The 12,889-nt window shown below is 41.3% G+C and overlaps 3 protein-coding genes across 3 annotated transcripts; 1 reads left to right on the forward strand and 2 right to left on the reverse strand.

Moving 5' to 3' along the window:
* Positions 1-6,378: 6,378 nt before the first annotated feature.
* Positions 6,379-6,789, reverse strand: LOC308092982 (histone H3.2-like; the record flags this gene model as incomplete). The annotated part of the gene is made up of 1 exon (XM_080439167.1): positions 6,379-6,789. One exon carries the CDS (start codon positions 6,787-6,789, stop codon positions 6,379-6,381), a length of 411 nt encoding a protein of 136 aa, XP_080295293.1.
* Positions 6,790-9,920: 3,131 nt separating this feature from the next.
* LOC308092985 (histone H2A-like) lies at positions 9,921-10,304 on the forward strand (the record flags this gene model as incomplete). The annotated part of the gene is made up of 1 exon (XM_080439170.1): positions 9,921-10,304. The coding sequence occupies one exon, from the start codon at positions 9,921-9,923 to the stop codon at positions 10,302-10,304; it is 384 nt and encodes a 127-aa protein (XP_080295296.1).
* A 1,033-nt stretch (positions 10,305-11,337) lies between these two features.
* On the reverse strand, positions 11,338-11,934 carry LOC308092973 (histone H1-like; the record flags this gene model as incomplete). The annotated part of the gene is made up of 1 exon (XM_080439158.1): positions 11,338-11,934. The coding sequence occupies one exon, from the start codon at positions 11,932-11,934 to the stop codon at positions 11,338-11,340; it is 597 nt and encodes a 198-aa protein (XP_080295284.1).
* Between the last annotated feature and the right edge of the window lie 955 nt (positions 11,935-12,889).

Raw genomic sequence — 12,889 nt, forward strand, 5'->3', positions numbered from 1 at the left:
TTGTAGACCTGCTATTTTCAAAAGATTTTCATACATTTTAAAACTACTGAAATGGGGACATTCTACATAAAGAGTACTTACATCCTTTTGTACTTTTACTCAAGTAAATTTAGAATTCCGGACTTTTTAACAGAGTATTTCTACATTGCAGTATTAAAACTTTTACTTAGATAAAATCTAATCTAATCTAATCTTAATATTTGTACTTTTGCAATTCCATATCCAATAATGTTAATGCTTCGTTACATTCGGGTGTTCTCTCCATTCTGTTGCATTTTGTTGCATCAACACCCTTACTGAGGAAGAGCGACCCAGATGAGCAACTAGATCATTCTGTAGTCTACAAAATACATGAACAATGGTTCTACAGACAACTATATTCCCTTTGCATCATATAAATGTAACAGGATAATGCATGTGTGACGGGGATACAAATCAATTGTTTTATTTTCATTTTTAATTAAGAAATAGTGTGAATGCAGTGTTTTCTACTGTTGCAGACAAAATGTCCATCTCTGGTCATTGTAATATGCCTGTTAATTAGACCGGTGACCGGCCTCGGGCCTACTCGGGAACAATGCCAGTTGGGATTGCATCATGCCCCCACCTGCAATGACCGTTGGCATAATACCCGAATACCCGTCTGTCTGTGTCCGGGTCCTATAATGCCTATGCAGATGTCGTAACCCATTATAACTCAATTGAGAATGCTATACTCATTGAAAACACACATCCATGGTCCTGGTGACTGATCTTATTTTTTCATAAAATATATGTTTGAATTGGGGAGAGATTTTTTTTTATATAGCAGTCACCAGAACCAGGGGAAATAATGGTAATAAGAGGGCTCTGATTGATTGATTGATTGATGTACTTTTATTTAGTAAGACATGAGAATCACAGTACATGGAAGTACAAAATTCACAATACAAGGTCTACTAAACTGGAAGACTCAGTTAAGCACGCAGCTTGTTTAAGATGAGAACCCCATGCACACAAATCATGATGACATATATGAGACAGACAGATATACACACTACTATACAGAATGTCATACAATCAGCTTTCAGGTTACTGGTATGAAGAGAGAAAAAATATATATACAAAAGAGGAAAATGAAAGAGGGGGGGTAGGTTAAGACTTAGACAGGTGCCATTTTCGAATTGCAGCCTCCTGAAGGTGTATCTTTAGGGCAGTTTTGAAAGTGAGTAGGGTTTTACACTCCTTTACTCCTTTTGGTAGGGCATTACACATTTTTGGTGAATAGCATGAGAACGAGTTCATTCCCTTAGTTGAGCCAAATCTGGGTTGAACATGATTTGTGGAGCTGCCTCTGGTGTTATGATCATGGACTTCATTAACATTTTGACAAATACAAGGGGGATCCCAATGTTGTGGTGTATCTTGAAGACCAGGCCCATCGCAAGTTGCTGTACTCTGTCCTCAACCCTAAAGGTGGACATACACTACGAGATAATCGGGCTAAAAAACAACCCTCACGAGTATCGGGGGGGCGTGTCTACCCCAGCCTAGATCGGGGGCGAAACTCGGGCATAAACATCGTCTAGTGTGAGGGTTCAAAGATCCAATCTGAACCCTCCCGAGTTGCTCACAAGACGATCGGGGCCACTCCGATCACGTTCAAAATAGTTTGATATTTTGAGTGAAAACCCCTCCCCTCGGGTGAACCCCCCCTCCCCCCTTTTTTGTCATCGTCAAAATCATTTTAAAAAATGTTTGATATTTATCTGGATCGCTACTGTATGGAACACCTGGCGCGGGTCGGACCGAGAGAAATACGCAATGCCACACACACACACACACACACACACACACACACGTGTTGTTTATGTAGGATGGACAATCATGTGCAGCTGCGGTGGATCCATGTTTTATATTAAAATACATTATTTTGATAATGATTTGATTATTTTCATTTTAAAATATGGACTGACAGTCCTATAGCTATAGCCTAATGTCCATAGAGAATATATCCCCACCTGAAAGATGCTTATTAAACTTTATAACTTGCCTGGTACCATGCATGCTTCATCTTGCCGTCTAAAATTATATTCCTTGGCTTGCAAACAGCCAAAACGTGTGTAGCCGATGAAACACAACGGCTTTGCATTGATGACACCAGGTATAAGAAACTCATGAGCGCACTGGCCAAACTAATAGGCGAGTGCGCTCTGCATGGTGCGCAATTTCCGAACGCACTGCTGCTGTCCAATGTGTCCAAATTCATCTTTAAATGCCCTGTTTTCAGCACTGTCACATATCTTTTACACATATCTTTTATACTCTTTATACCAGGGGTCTTCAACGTTTTCAGGCCAAGGACCCCCTAGCTGAGAGAGACGAAGCAGGGACCCCCTCTATATTGTATAAATTGTGTTTCAGATTAAACTTTTTTTGTTTACTTGGTCTGCTCTTTTTTCCCCTCTACACCTATATATCTCTTTGCCAAAAATAGCCGATCTACACAACAAGGCGTTGTGAGCTTGTAGATCTGCTATTTTTGGCTAAAGTTCTCCTCAGAAAAGGGATGCCAGGGTTCAAGTGGTTAAGATAAAAAAAAAAGAAAAGATAACACACAAAGATTTGGCGGACCCCCTGTAGTAACTCTGAGGACCCCCTAGGGGTCCCGGACCCCCTGTTGAAGACCCCTGCTTTATACTTTTGGATAGTGTCATTTCTCTTGTTAACTAGCAGATTAATGTTTAGCGATCTCAAGCCGTCTGTCTCTCTCAAGTAGCAACTGCAATCCATCCAGTAACGACCAATTTATGCTTCGACGTACAACGGTCAGTGCATGGTGGGAAAAGTACTCAGATATTTTACCTAAGTAAAAGTATCAATACTCGGTTACAAATAAAAGTCCGGAATTCAAAATTGAGTAAAAGCACAAAAGTATTAGTATCAAAATGTACTTAAAGTATTTTCAAATAGCCTATAGGCCTATAAAATAGGGCTAAAGTGGTTAATGTATGTTTTATAATATAATAATTGATAATAGCAAAGTAACTAGTAACTAAAGTTTTCAAATGATTGTAGTGGAGTAAAAGTATAATATTTGCCGTTGGGGTGTAGAAGTAGCCTAATACAATAGTACTGAAAATTGGCAATACTCCAGTAAAGTAAAAATACCTAAAAATTGTACTTAAGTGCAGTACTTGAGTACATGTACTTTGTTACTTTATGACAACGGTGTTGCGCCCCGAATATATTCAATCTGCGCTGCAGTGTGAGCTTGTGGATTTGCAAAGCGATCCTGATGAATCATGCTTAATAATGTGACGTTGTAGCCTACGTCTGGCATTGCGGGGTATAATGAGAATAAAAGTAAAATCATTCAAATTATTGAATGATTATAATGAGGACGGTAGGCTTTGCTACATGGTCAGTCTTGGAGGGGGGGGGGGGGACCGCTCGTTTACGGTTTATTATGCCACCCAATAGCTCATTCTCTGTGAGAGTATCACAAATGTGTGCCAAATATAAGGCGTTCTGTCTTGACTCTTGGAGTTCCAGTACATTTTTTAACTATCCATTCCTTAAATTAGCCTTTCATTATGTTCTGGCCCGCCATCTAATGCTTTAGAAAAAAAACTTTCATGTTGGTGCACCCTTCATAGTTCTTAAATCCATAAATTTTGCAAAATGTTGCAAGGGAAGTCTCTGAGCCAGCCAGGATTATTTTGTTCTTCGTCGCACAATGGTTTCGAGTGGTTAAAATGATTATGCGATATTAGCTGTAGAATACAACTCTCGTATTTATGATTCTGACGTTTTCAATCTACGAGAGTTGTAGGGTTCACCCCCATGGACACAGGGACTTTCTGCACTATGCCCCGTAGACACTCCAAACATGTACAAATTGAAAATAAAGGTGCTTACCCCCACGCAACAAGTGTTAGCTATCGCTACGGGGTAGTAGTTTAATGTAATAATCCATATATTTCAATAAAGAAGTGTTTAATGCCGTCTGTGGCTGATTCTGTCGGAAGTTCCCAATGGGCGGTGGTGACGCGCCCATCTGGTGAAACCCGGAATTACACTCAATGTAAACAGGAAGTAAGCGAGGGTGAAAAAATGGCATTCGGCCATAGACGGCATTAAAACACTTCTTTATTGAAAGATATGGATTATTACATTAAACTACTACCCCGTAGCGAGAGTTAACATTTGGAGCGTGGAAATAAGCACCTTTATTTTTAATTTGTACATGTTTGGAGTGTCTAGGGGGTATAGTGCTGAAAGTTCCTGTGTCCATAGGGGGTGAACCCTACAACTCTCGTAGATTGAAAACGTCATAATCATAAATACGTCTACGAGAGTTGTATTCTACAGCTAATGCGATATATACAAGACCACAAGTAGCCTACCGCGAATGAGACGCGTTGTGAGCTTGTAGATCTGCTCTGACGCAGTGCACCGTGTGTGTGTGTGTGTGTGTGTGTGTGTGTGTGTGTGTGTGTGTGTGTGTGTGTGTGCGCGCGCGCGCGCGTGCGCTGCTCAGGAGCGCAGCTGGCTGTCGGAGAAAAACACTGAATTGAAAATGAATTGAAATGTGTAACTTTATTTAATATCAAAATAATATAGGCTACTGAAATAATATCTTATATCATTATAATTATTAATAATTAATAATAATTATTTTTTAAATATATTTTTCTATTTATTATTGCTGTTTGCAAGTCCGAGAATCTGGATAGAATCTTGTATTGTGAGATGCCCCCGATTTTTTTAATCGTGTAGTGTGTGCATGTTTAAGATAATCTGATAAGAGAATCTTGAAAGATGATCTTGTAGTGTGTGATGATACCCGATTTAAAAATCGTTAATATTAAGATCATCTCGTAGTGTATGTCCACCTTAAGCCATCCAATCCTAGCAAAATGAGCAGGGGTTAGATGGGTTTTGTGATTGAGGCCAAGAAGTAGCCTTACAAGTTTGTTTTGGGATGTTTGGAGCCTTGTTTTTAAGGCCTTGGAGGTGTTGTGATACCATGAAGTGCATGCATAATCATAATGACCTTGAATGAGGGCCCCCGCAAGAATCTTCACAGTATTCTTACTGACTAGACGATCAATCCTCCACAAATAGCGTGTTGTTTGGTTGACATTTTTGATCACTTTTTCAGCGTTTTTGTTACCAGAGAGGTTTGCCTCCAAGATGGAGCCCAGGTAGGTAATTTCATCCTTTCTTTTGATGACATCATCACCCACTTTGATCGTGAAACTCTCTACATTCCTTTATCCATCATTAGTTTTATTTTGTGTTTATTAATAATAATAATAATAACGCACTTTATATTTGAAGCAAATCTCAAAGTGCTACAGGATTAAAAACATAAAAAGAAAGAGAAAACAACAATAATAATAAAACAGTGAAATGAAATAAACTTCAAATCAAGTCAGCAGGCACAGTAGAAGTTTAAAAAGATAAAACAACTACATCTCTATCTATGCAAATGCCTTGTTAAAAAGGAAGGTTTTTAGGCCCTTTTTAAAAGTGTCAATCGACTGTGGTGCTCTCGGATGGTCCGCGAGGGCATTCCACAGTTATTAAGGGCTAGAGATGGAGGAGAGACCCCCGTCACTGATCAAATAGCCCATTATGGTAATTACATATTACCTTTTGAATGTAATAAAAACACAAACGACTTAAGATCATGAATTTATATACTAGGTCTATATCCTGTGTATATAGACCTAGTATATATCAGTCATAACGTTATGGCTGATGTAATCTCTCAAGAACAGATTCTGCTCTGCGTTGGAATCTGTCGTGAAGGTTCGTCATAATAACGTGTACACACTGGGCTACAAGTGGGCGTGCCTTCAGATCAGGAAGCAGGCCGTGCTTTACCCAATCAAATGTAGTGGGCGGGATTTACGTGTCCGCCGATCATTCCCCACTCGAAACCAACCGAAACTAATTTAACAATAGCGTCCGCGGAGCAGACAAAACCACGAAAAGATATTCACATTTTAACTTGCTCTTTTATCATAGAAACAAGTGGGCTTATAACCAAAACGATCCATGTTCTCTGGGAGAAGTGGTGTTAGTGTTCCGTGTAGACATATTGTTAGTGGGAATGAAAACATAGTCGCACCACCGGAAGTGAAACGCTGAAGGCAGACCAAAACCCCGGTTTCCTTGCGCACAGGTGCTACGTCGTCATTGTCCCAGAGCCAAGTGAGATAGTACAAACAGCAGAGGGCGCTGTTTTTCCTTCTCATTTGGTTCTGGGTTCCCAGATTGTGGCTGATGTGACTATGACAGTTTACATATTATGTGGAATTATTTTAAATAAATAAGTGGGTGGCTCTTAAAAGAGCAGTTTTGGGGGTTTGTCAGAGGTTTACAAGTTTAAGCACGTTCTCCACGGATACGACGGGCCAGCTGGATGTCTTTGGGCATTATGGTCACCCTCTTAGCATGGATGGCGCACAGGTTGGTGTCTTCAAACAGACCGATCAGATAAGCCTCGGCTGACTCCTGGAGAGCCATGACAGCGGAGCTCTGGAAGCGCAGATCGGTCTTGAAGTCCTGGGCGATCTCCCTCACCAGGCGCTGGAAGGGCAGCTTGCGGATCAGCAGCTCGGTAGATTTCTGGTAACGACGGATCTCCCTCAGAGCCACTGTACCGGGACGGTAACGGTGAGGCTTCTTCACTCCACCGGTTGCCGGCGCGCTCTTACGAGCTGCCTTGGTGGCGAGCTGCTTCCTAGGAGCTTTGCCACCAGTGGACTTGCGAGCAGTCTGCTTGGTTCTTGCCATGTCTCTTTAGGTTCTAAACTTTTTACAAATTTAGTATTAGAGTTGTGTCATAAAAGGCGCAAACTGCAGCAATTTATTTCAGCGGCTCTGAGACGCCGTCGTTCTCTGATTGGTCAGTGGTCAGGAACCTCCTTCTCTGGGAGGAACCGTTCATAGTCCTGTAGCAAGTCCTCAAAAAAGTCCTTAGTTTTTGAGATACCCCCACCCGAGTTAGAACAAAACACAACCATGTTTTTTCTTATCTTTAGGGTCTCCCATTAATGAAATGGATTGTTGTGAAATTTTATTTTGGGGCAAAATTAGTTTTTTGGGCTATTCTTTAGAACTACTGGCGTGATGGTTCCTTGGGTCGATACTAAGAGACTGAGACTAAGAGGAGAGGAGAGGGGAGAGGATGCTCCGAGCCATAAGGGCTTGGAGTCCCAGTGGGACTATCCAGTGAGCCAGGCGACATAGGGACACTTCTCTCAGCCTCACGCATTAGCTAAATTCCAATACCTTAATTTCTGCCTCCTCCTCACTCCGTCCTCCAGCGTGCCGTGACTTAGAAATCGTTTGTATCCCAAATGCTAATTTGCTTTTGGAGGAGCTGAGAACGAGGAGAGCGCAGGCTCCCTAAGCCACTTGGAGTGAGATCTGGCAAAGATACAAGTTTATCTTTCATGTATCGTTTGCAAAACTGTCTTCGTTGAAATGGTGAATCATTTCTGTTGGAGGTTTTGCACGTCGGACATGGGGGACAGGAGAAGCTCAGGGTCTCCTTGGCTCCTAACTTTGCTCTTCTGCGCTCCAAGTGCCCAGGGAGCAATCCAGTGACCCCCATACTCCCCTCTACCCACCTGAGGGGAACCCTAGGCCCACTAAACTCTAGACCAGACCCACCCCCCATACTCCCCTCTGTCTAGGCACCCAGTAGATACGGTTCTGACAGCTCTACACTAACCTCCATAACCACCCCCACCCCTCTTTGCACACTCACACTGATTGCCTTCCTAATGTGTTAAAACATCTATTTCATGTTTTTCAAAATCTTGTGTCTACAAGATGACACTGCGCTTGTCCACGAGAAAAATAAATATTCTCGTGTATGTAGGGGAGGAGTAATGCAGTTGGGTAGGTAAGGGGAGGGGTGCAGAGATATTGGTTCATAATGCAAGATATTTTTTTGGGGTGGGGTGTATAGTCAAAGATGAATTTAGTTTGGACTAAATTTGATCCACAGAGCTATCCAAAACCTTTCAATATTGAAAACAATACTATCTATCAACTGACAATATTCTCTGCCACCACCTTCTGAATTACTGCAAATTGTGACTATTAGTTTTGTTGTGTTTTGAGGATATATAATATCTTGAAGCCTTGTTCCAGTAAAAAAGAAATATAAGTAGTTGGAGATTTATTATATAATTAGTTAAGCGGGTGACCATTTCAGAGTGTTTTAATAGAGTCACAAAATATTGGATTTCACAATGATCTAATTGTATCTCTGCAATTTGGTCCAATGGATGGATTCCCAGGCCCCCAAAACATGGGATTAGACACAAAACGTACTTGTCTAGGATACATAATGAAGCTATTTTAATGTTTTTTTGGCCATCTTGGACACCATCTTGAAAATAACACCTTAAAAGTGGTCAAACTTTGGTAAACTTTTAGTATGTTATTTAGGACACCTAATACTACAAAAAACTGTTGAGAAACCTTTTGTTCCAATTTTTTAGGGTACAGTGCTTTTTTTCATATATGCACCCGCCTATTATTTTTATGTTGGAATAACACTTTACTTTTTGTACTTCTAAATATACCAAATAAAAGTCCAAATCAAATTAAAAGTCAAATTCCTTCTCAGTTGGCATTGTTTAACCCTCCCTGAATATCTATTCTTGTGATTTTGGGGCAATGTTGAGGCAATTATGTATGTGAGCAAAGTACAGCACCATATTCAATCACACTCACACATGATTGCTGCATAGGAGCATAGATTAATTCATTTTGTTGAGAATTGCAGGCCTCAATACAGAGAAGCATTACACAAATGGAATACTGTGATTAGGGGTATGTCTAAAGAAGTCTCATTTGCAATAAAACTGTACTAGATCTCTCCATACAACCACTGGTTATTGTTTAATAGCATCTTAGGCTATGCACTAACAGCTTATTTGACATAAATGTATGTTTTTGGGCGGTGAAACCGCCCCTATAAGTGAGATTTGGAAAAATGTACAAATATCTTGGGCAGTGAAACCGGCCCTGAAAGTGAGGTTTGGAAATTTGTACAATTATCCTGCGCTGTGATTGGCCAATCACAATCTATTCAGGACTGTGATTGGCCAGTGTCACATGACACATGTGCATAGCCCTATATAAGCAACCATAACTTGAAAAAAAAACATAAATTTGTTTTTTTCAAGTTATGGTTTCGTCCATCATAAAGAGTGTTTCAATAAATGTATTTATCTTTTGTACATGATTGGTTGACTCCATTCAGTATTGTGATTAGCTAGCAAGACACCGCCCACTTCACACAGGGTGTGATTTTTTTTCTAAATGAGGGAAAGTAGAGGAGTCCTCACTACAAAAGTACAATTTCTGCCTAAACTAAAGGTATGTTTAAAGGACTATATTTCAGTATTTCTTTATGTAAATTACATTCTGACTCTTTGGTGATGTAGGGTAGACACCTGGTTCATACCTCAGCAAATTTGATGAAGATAAGAGTGAGCATTCTCAAGTTATAGCATTTGTGGTCACCTTTGCCCTATTCAGATTCGCCTTTTTTAGAGATTGGGGTAGTTCTAAAGAATAGCCAAAAAAACTAATTTTGCCCCAAAATAAAATTTCACAACAATCCATTTCATTAATGGGAGACCCTAAAGATAAGAAAAAACATGGTTGTGTTTTGTTCTAACTCGGGTGGGGGTATCTCAAAATCTGAGGGCCTCTGCTACAGGACTATCACGCTACTCGTAGTGATTGGAGGGGAACTCATACACACTCACCCCACTCTCTCATTCATATTTATGATTGGTGGGGCGCTCACAGACAGTACTAAGTTGAGGATATAAAAATCTTCGTGTCACTGTTCTCCAGCACATTTTTACGTAGTTCAACGTTAGAAATAAATTTTAATTATGAGTGGACGAGGCAAGACCGGAGGAAAGTCCAGGGCGAAGGCTAAGACCCGCTCATCTCGTGCCGGGCTCCAGTTCCCCGTGGGTCGTGTCCACAGGCTGCTGCGTAAAGGCAACTATGCCCAGCGCGTCGGTGCCGGCGCCCCGGTTTATCTGGCGGCTGTTCTCGAGTATCTGACCGCTGAGATCCTGGAGCTGGCTGGAAACGCTGCTCGTGACAACAAGAAGTCTCGTATCATCCCCCGTCATCTCCAGCTGGCCGTCCGCAATGACGAGGAGCTCAACAGACTGCTGGGTGGAGTGACCATCGCTCAGGGCGGTGTGCTGCCCAACATCCAGGCTGTCCTGCTCCCCAAGAAGACCGAAAAAGCCGCCAAGAAATAAATCCCCTTAATACGACTGAACAACCCCCACAAAGGCTCTTTTAAGAGCCACCCACTGTTTCTATATTAAGCGTTCCTCCTTAGCCATTTTCTCCCGTTCTTCACACTCATTTTCTGCAATAGCAGTTAATTATTGAATTGTATTCTGTCATATCAGTCTTTCAATTATAGCATTTACAGATCACTCTCATGCATTATGCGCTTATGAGGTCTGATCACTCGTATTTAGCAAAACTAAACAATAAAGGCCCGGAGATCGAGGCTAGATCACTCGCTATATGTGTGTGTATAATAACTACATAATGTACATATAGGTACCTTTAGCTCCTGTTCAGACTTGTTTTCTGCAACTTTAGTCAATCATTTAATTGCATTAACACAATATAGTGTACTGAGTCATGCACTCATGCATCATATGCTTATGAGGTCAGCTATATGCCTGTGTAACTACATGTATATTTGAAAGTAATACATATAGGTACATGTATGTATTATAATATATAGGCCTACTCATTGGTAAATAGTTAATTTGCCCACAATCACGCATTGCATGGACAGATCTAAACATCAGATCATACCCGATACTTTGAAATGTTTTAACAGTTTATTTTCGTGTTTGTCTAGTCTCTTTTAGGTGTTGAATGTTTTTTACACATTAGATTATATCCATTTTGGGTGTTTTTTTGCACTGTGTACTTTAAAAGTGTATCCATGGGCTTGAAAGTGTTTTTATATACCTTGCTGATGGGATTTGCACGAGGAGCATTACTGCCTTCTGTCGTTGTTAGGACAACGCCACTAATGTTCATTATATGCGCTTCATACATGGGGATTGTAGTGTGCAGATTCACATGGCTCAGTTTCCGATTATAACTATTGTCAGGTTTCTCACCTGATAATGTATACATTAAGGTACTCAAACCATTCATTGACATAGTTCTCACTGCAGATACACTAAGGAACTTTCCTTTAATGAAGTTGTGGGTGGCTCTTAAAAGAGCCTTTGTGGGGTAAACAGGCTGTTATGTGGATGTTTACTTCTTCTTAGCGGCTGCCTTGGGCTTTGCTGCCTTCTTTGCTGGTGCTTTCTTGGCGGCAGCGGGCTTCTTCACTTTCTTGGGGCTCTTGGTCGCCTTCTTGGGGCTCTTGGCTACTGGTTTCTTTGCAGCTGCAGGCTTCTTTGCCTTCTTGGGAGATTTCTTAGCGGCTGCGGGCGTCTTGGCTGCTGCCTTCTTGGGAGATTTTTTTGCAGCGACGGGTTTCTTGGCTGCCGCCTTCTTGGGTTTGACTGCCTTCTTAGCGGGTTTCTCCGCCTTCTCTTCAGCCTTCTTGTTGAGCTTGAAGGATCCGGCAGCACCGGTACCCTTGGTCTGAAGCAGGGTGCCCTTTGCTACCAGTTTCTTCACAGCGGTCTTGACACGGATGTTATTCTTCACCACGTCGTATCCGCCGGCAGTTAGAGCCTTCTTGAGCGCGGCCAAAGACACACCGCTCCTTTCCTTGGAAGAGCTCACAGCCTTGACGATGAGCTCCTGGACGCTGGGAACGACCTTCTTGGGTTTGGCGGCGGCCTTCTTCTTGGCTGCTTTGGCCGGGGAGGCTACAGCTGGAGCTGGGGCGACTTCTGCCATTCTTTTCTGTCTCGTATTTCAGATGCACTGTACTAGGTCTGAGCAGACTGGTGGTAAAAGAGAAGGAGGGGTGGAACTTAAAGGACATGTGAGAACCATGTAGACTCAACCCACTAGGTCAGCGCTCTGTGCTGCAGAATACTGAGACACTTGTGTTTTCTCTCCAACTAAAACCAAATAAAATACAGACGGAGAAATACATTGAAGTCAAATAACAAATGGAACAGATAGCAGACACGTTTCACTTCATAATTAAATCATGTGGAGCGCTGAATACTCCTGCGTTTTGTTTGGAGATGTTTAAAACCTCACTTATACTGCATTACATGAGGAGTAGTTTGCCAGCTTTCCTCTGTAATTTGTCTTTTAAAATAGTTTTAACATAGAACACACAGTTCCCTATTTGCTGCAGAGCAAGCTGAGATGTCTGGCTTTGGAATAAAAGTAAAACAGGTCGTCTGTAGCAAAGCGTTTTGTTTTAAATGTAAAACTTTTCAGTGTCTGCTAACACAGTGCTGCTGTTGGCCTGCCCTGTGGCATGGACACTTATGAGAGGACACTGGTCATTTATCTGGCTCTGCTACGCTCTTGTTTTGTGAATAATTATGAAAAACCTGACATGTTTCAGTTAATTTCACATTTACATTTATTATTTATATTTGTTCAAAGATGGCCAGTTGAGAGCAAGCTCCACTTTTCCAATGCCATTTACAAAACATTTGGCATACTGCTCTACACAATTTAAAATGGATAAACACAACACACCACACAGTATGAAGTTAAATGTGTTTATTAGCTGGCCACATGGATAGGCCTACCTAAATGACCTATATGGAAAGGAAATTAATGCCATTTTCAGTTGTGTTCAGCTGTCAAAATGACTGCTGTGAAAGGGGTCTGTCTGCTAGTAGCTCTGACATGTATACTACATAAGTTTTTTTTTTTTTTTTTTAAT

Source organism: Gymnoscopelus braueri, assembly GCF_963280865.1.
Source record: "Gymnoscopelus braueri genome assembly, chromosome: 10".
In the NCBI taxonomy this organism is placed as follows: domain Eukaryota; kingdom Metazoa; phylum Chordata; class Actinopteri; order Myctophiformes; family Myctophidae; genus Gymnoscopelus; species Gymnoscopelus braueri.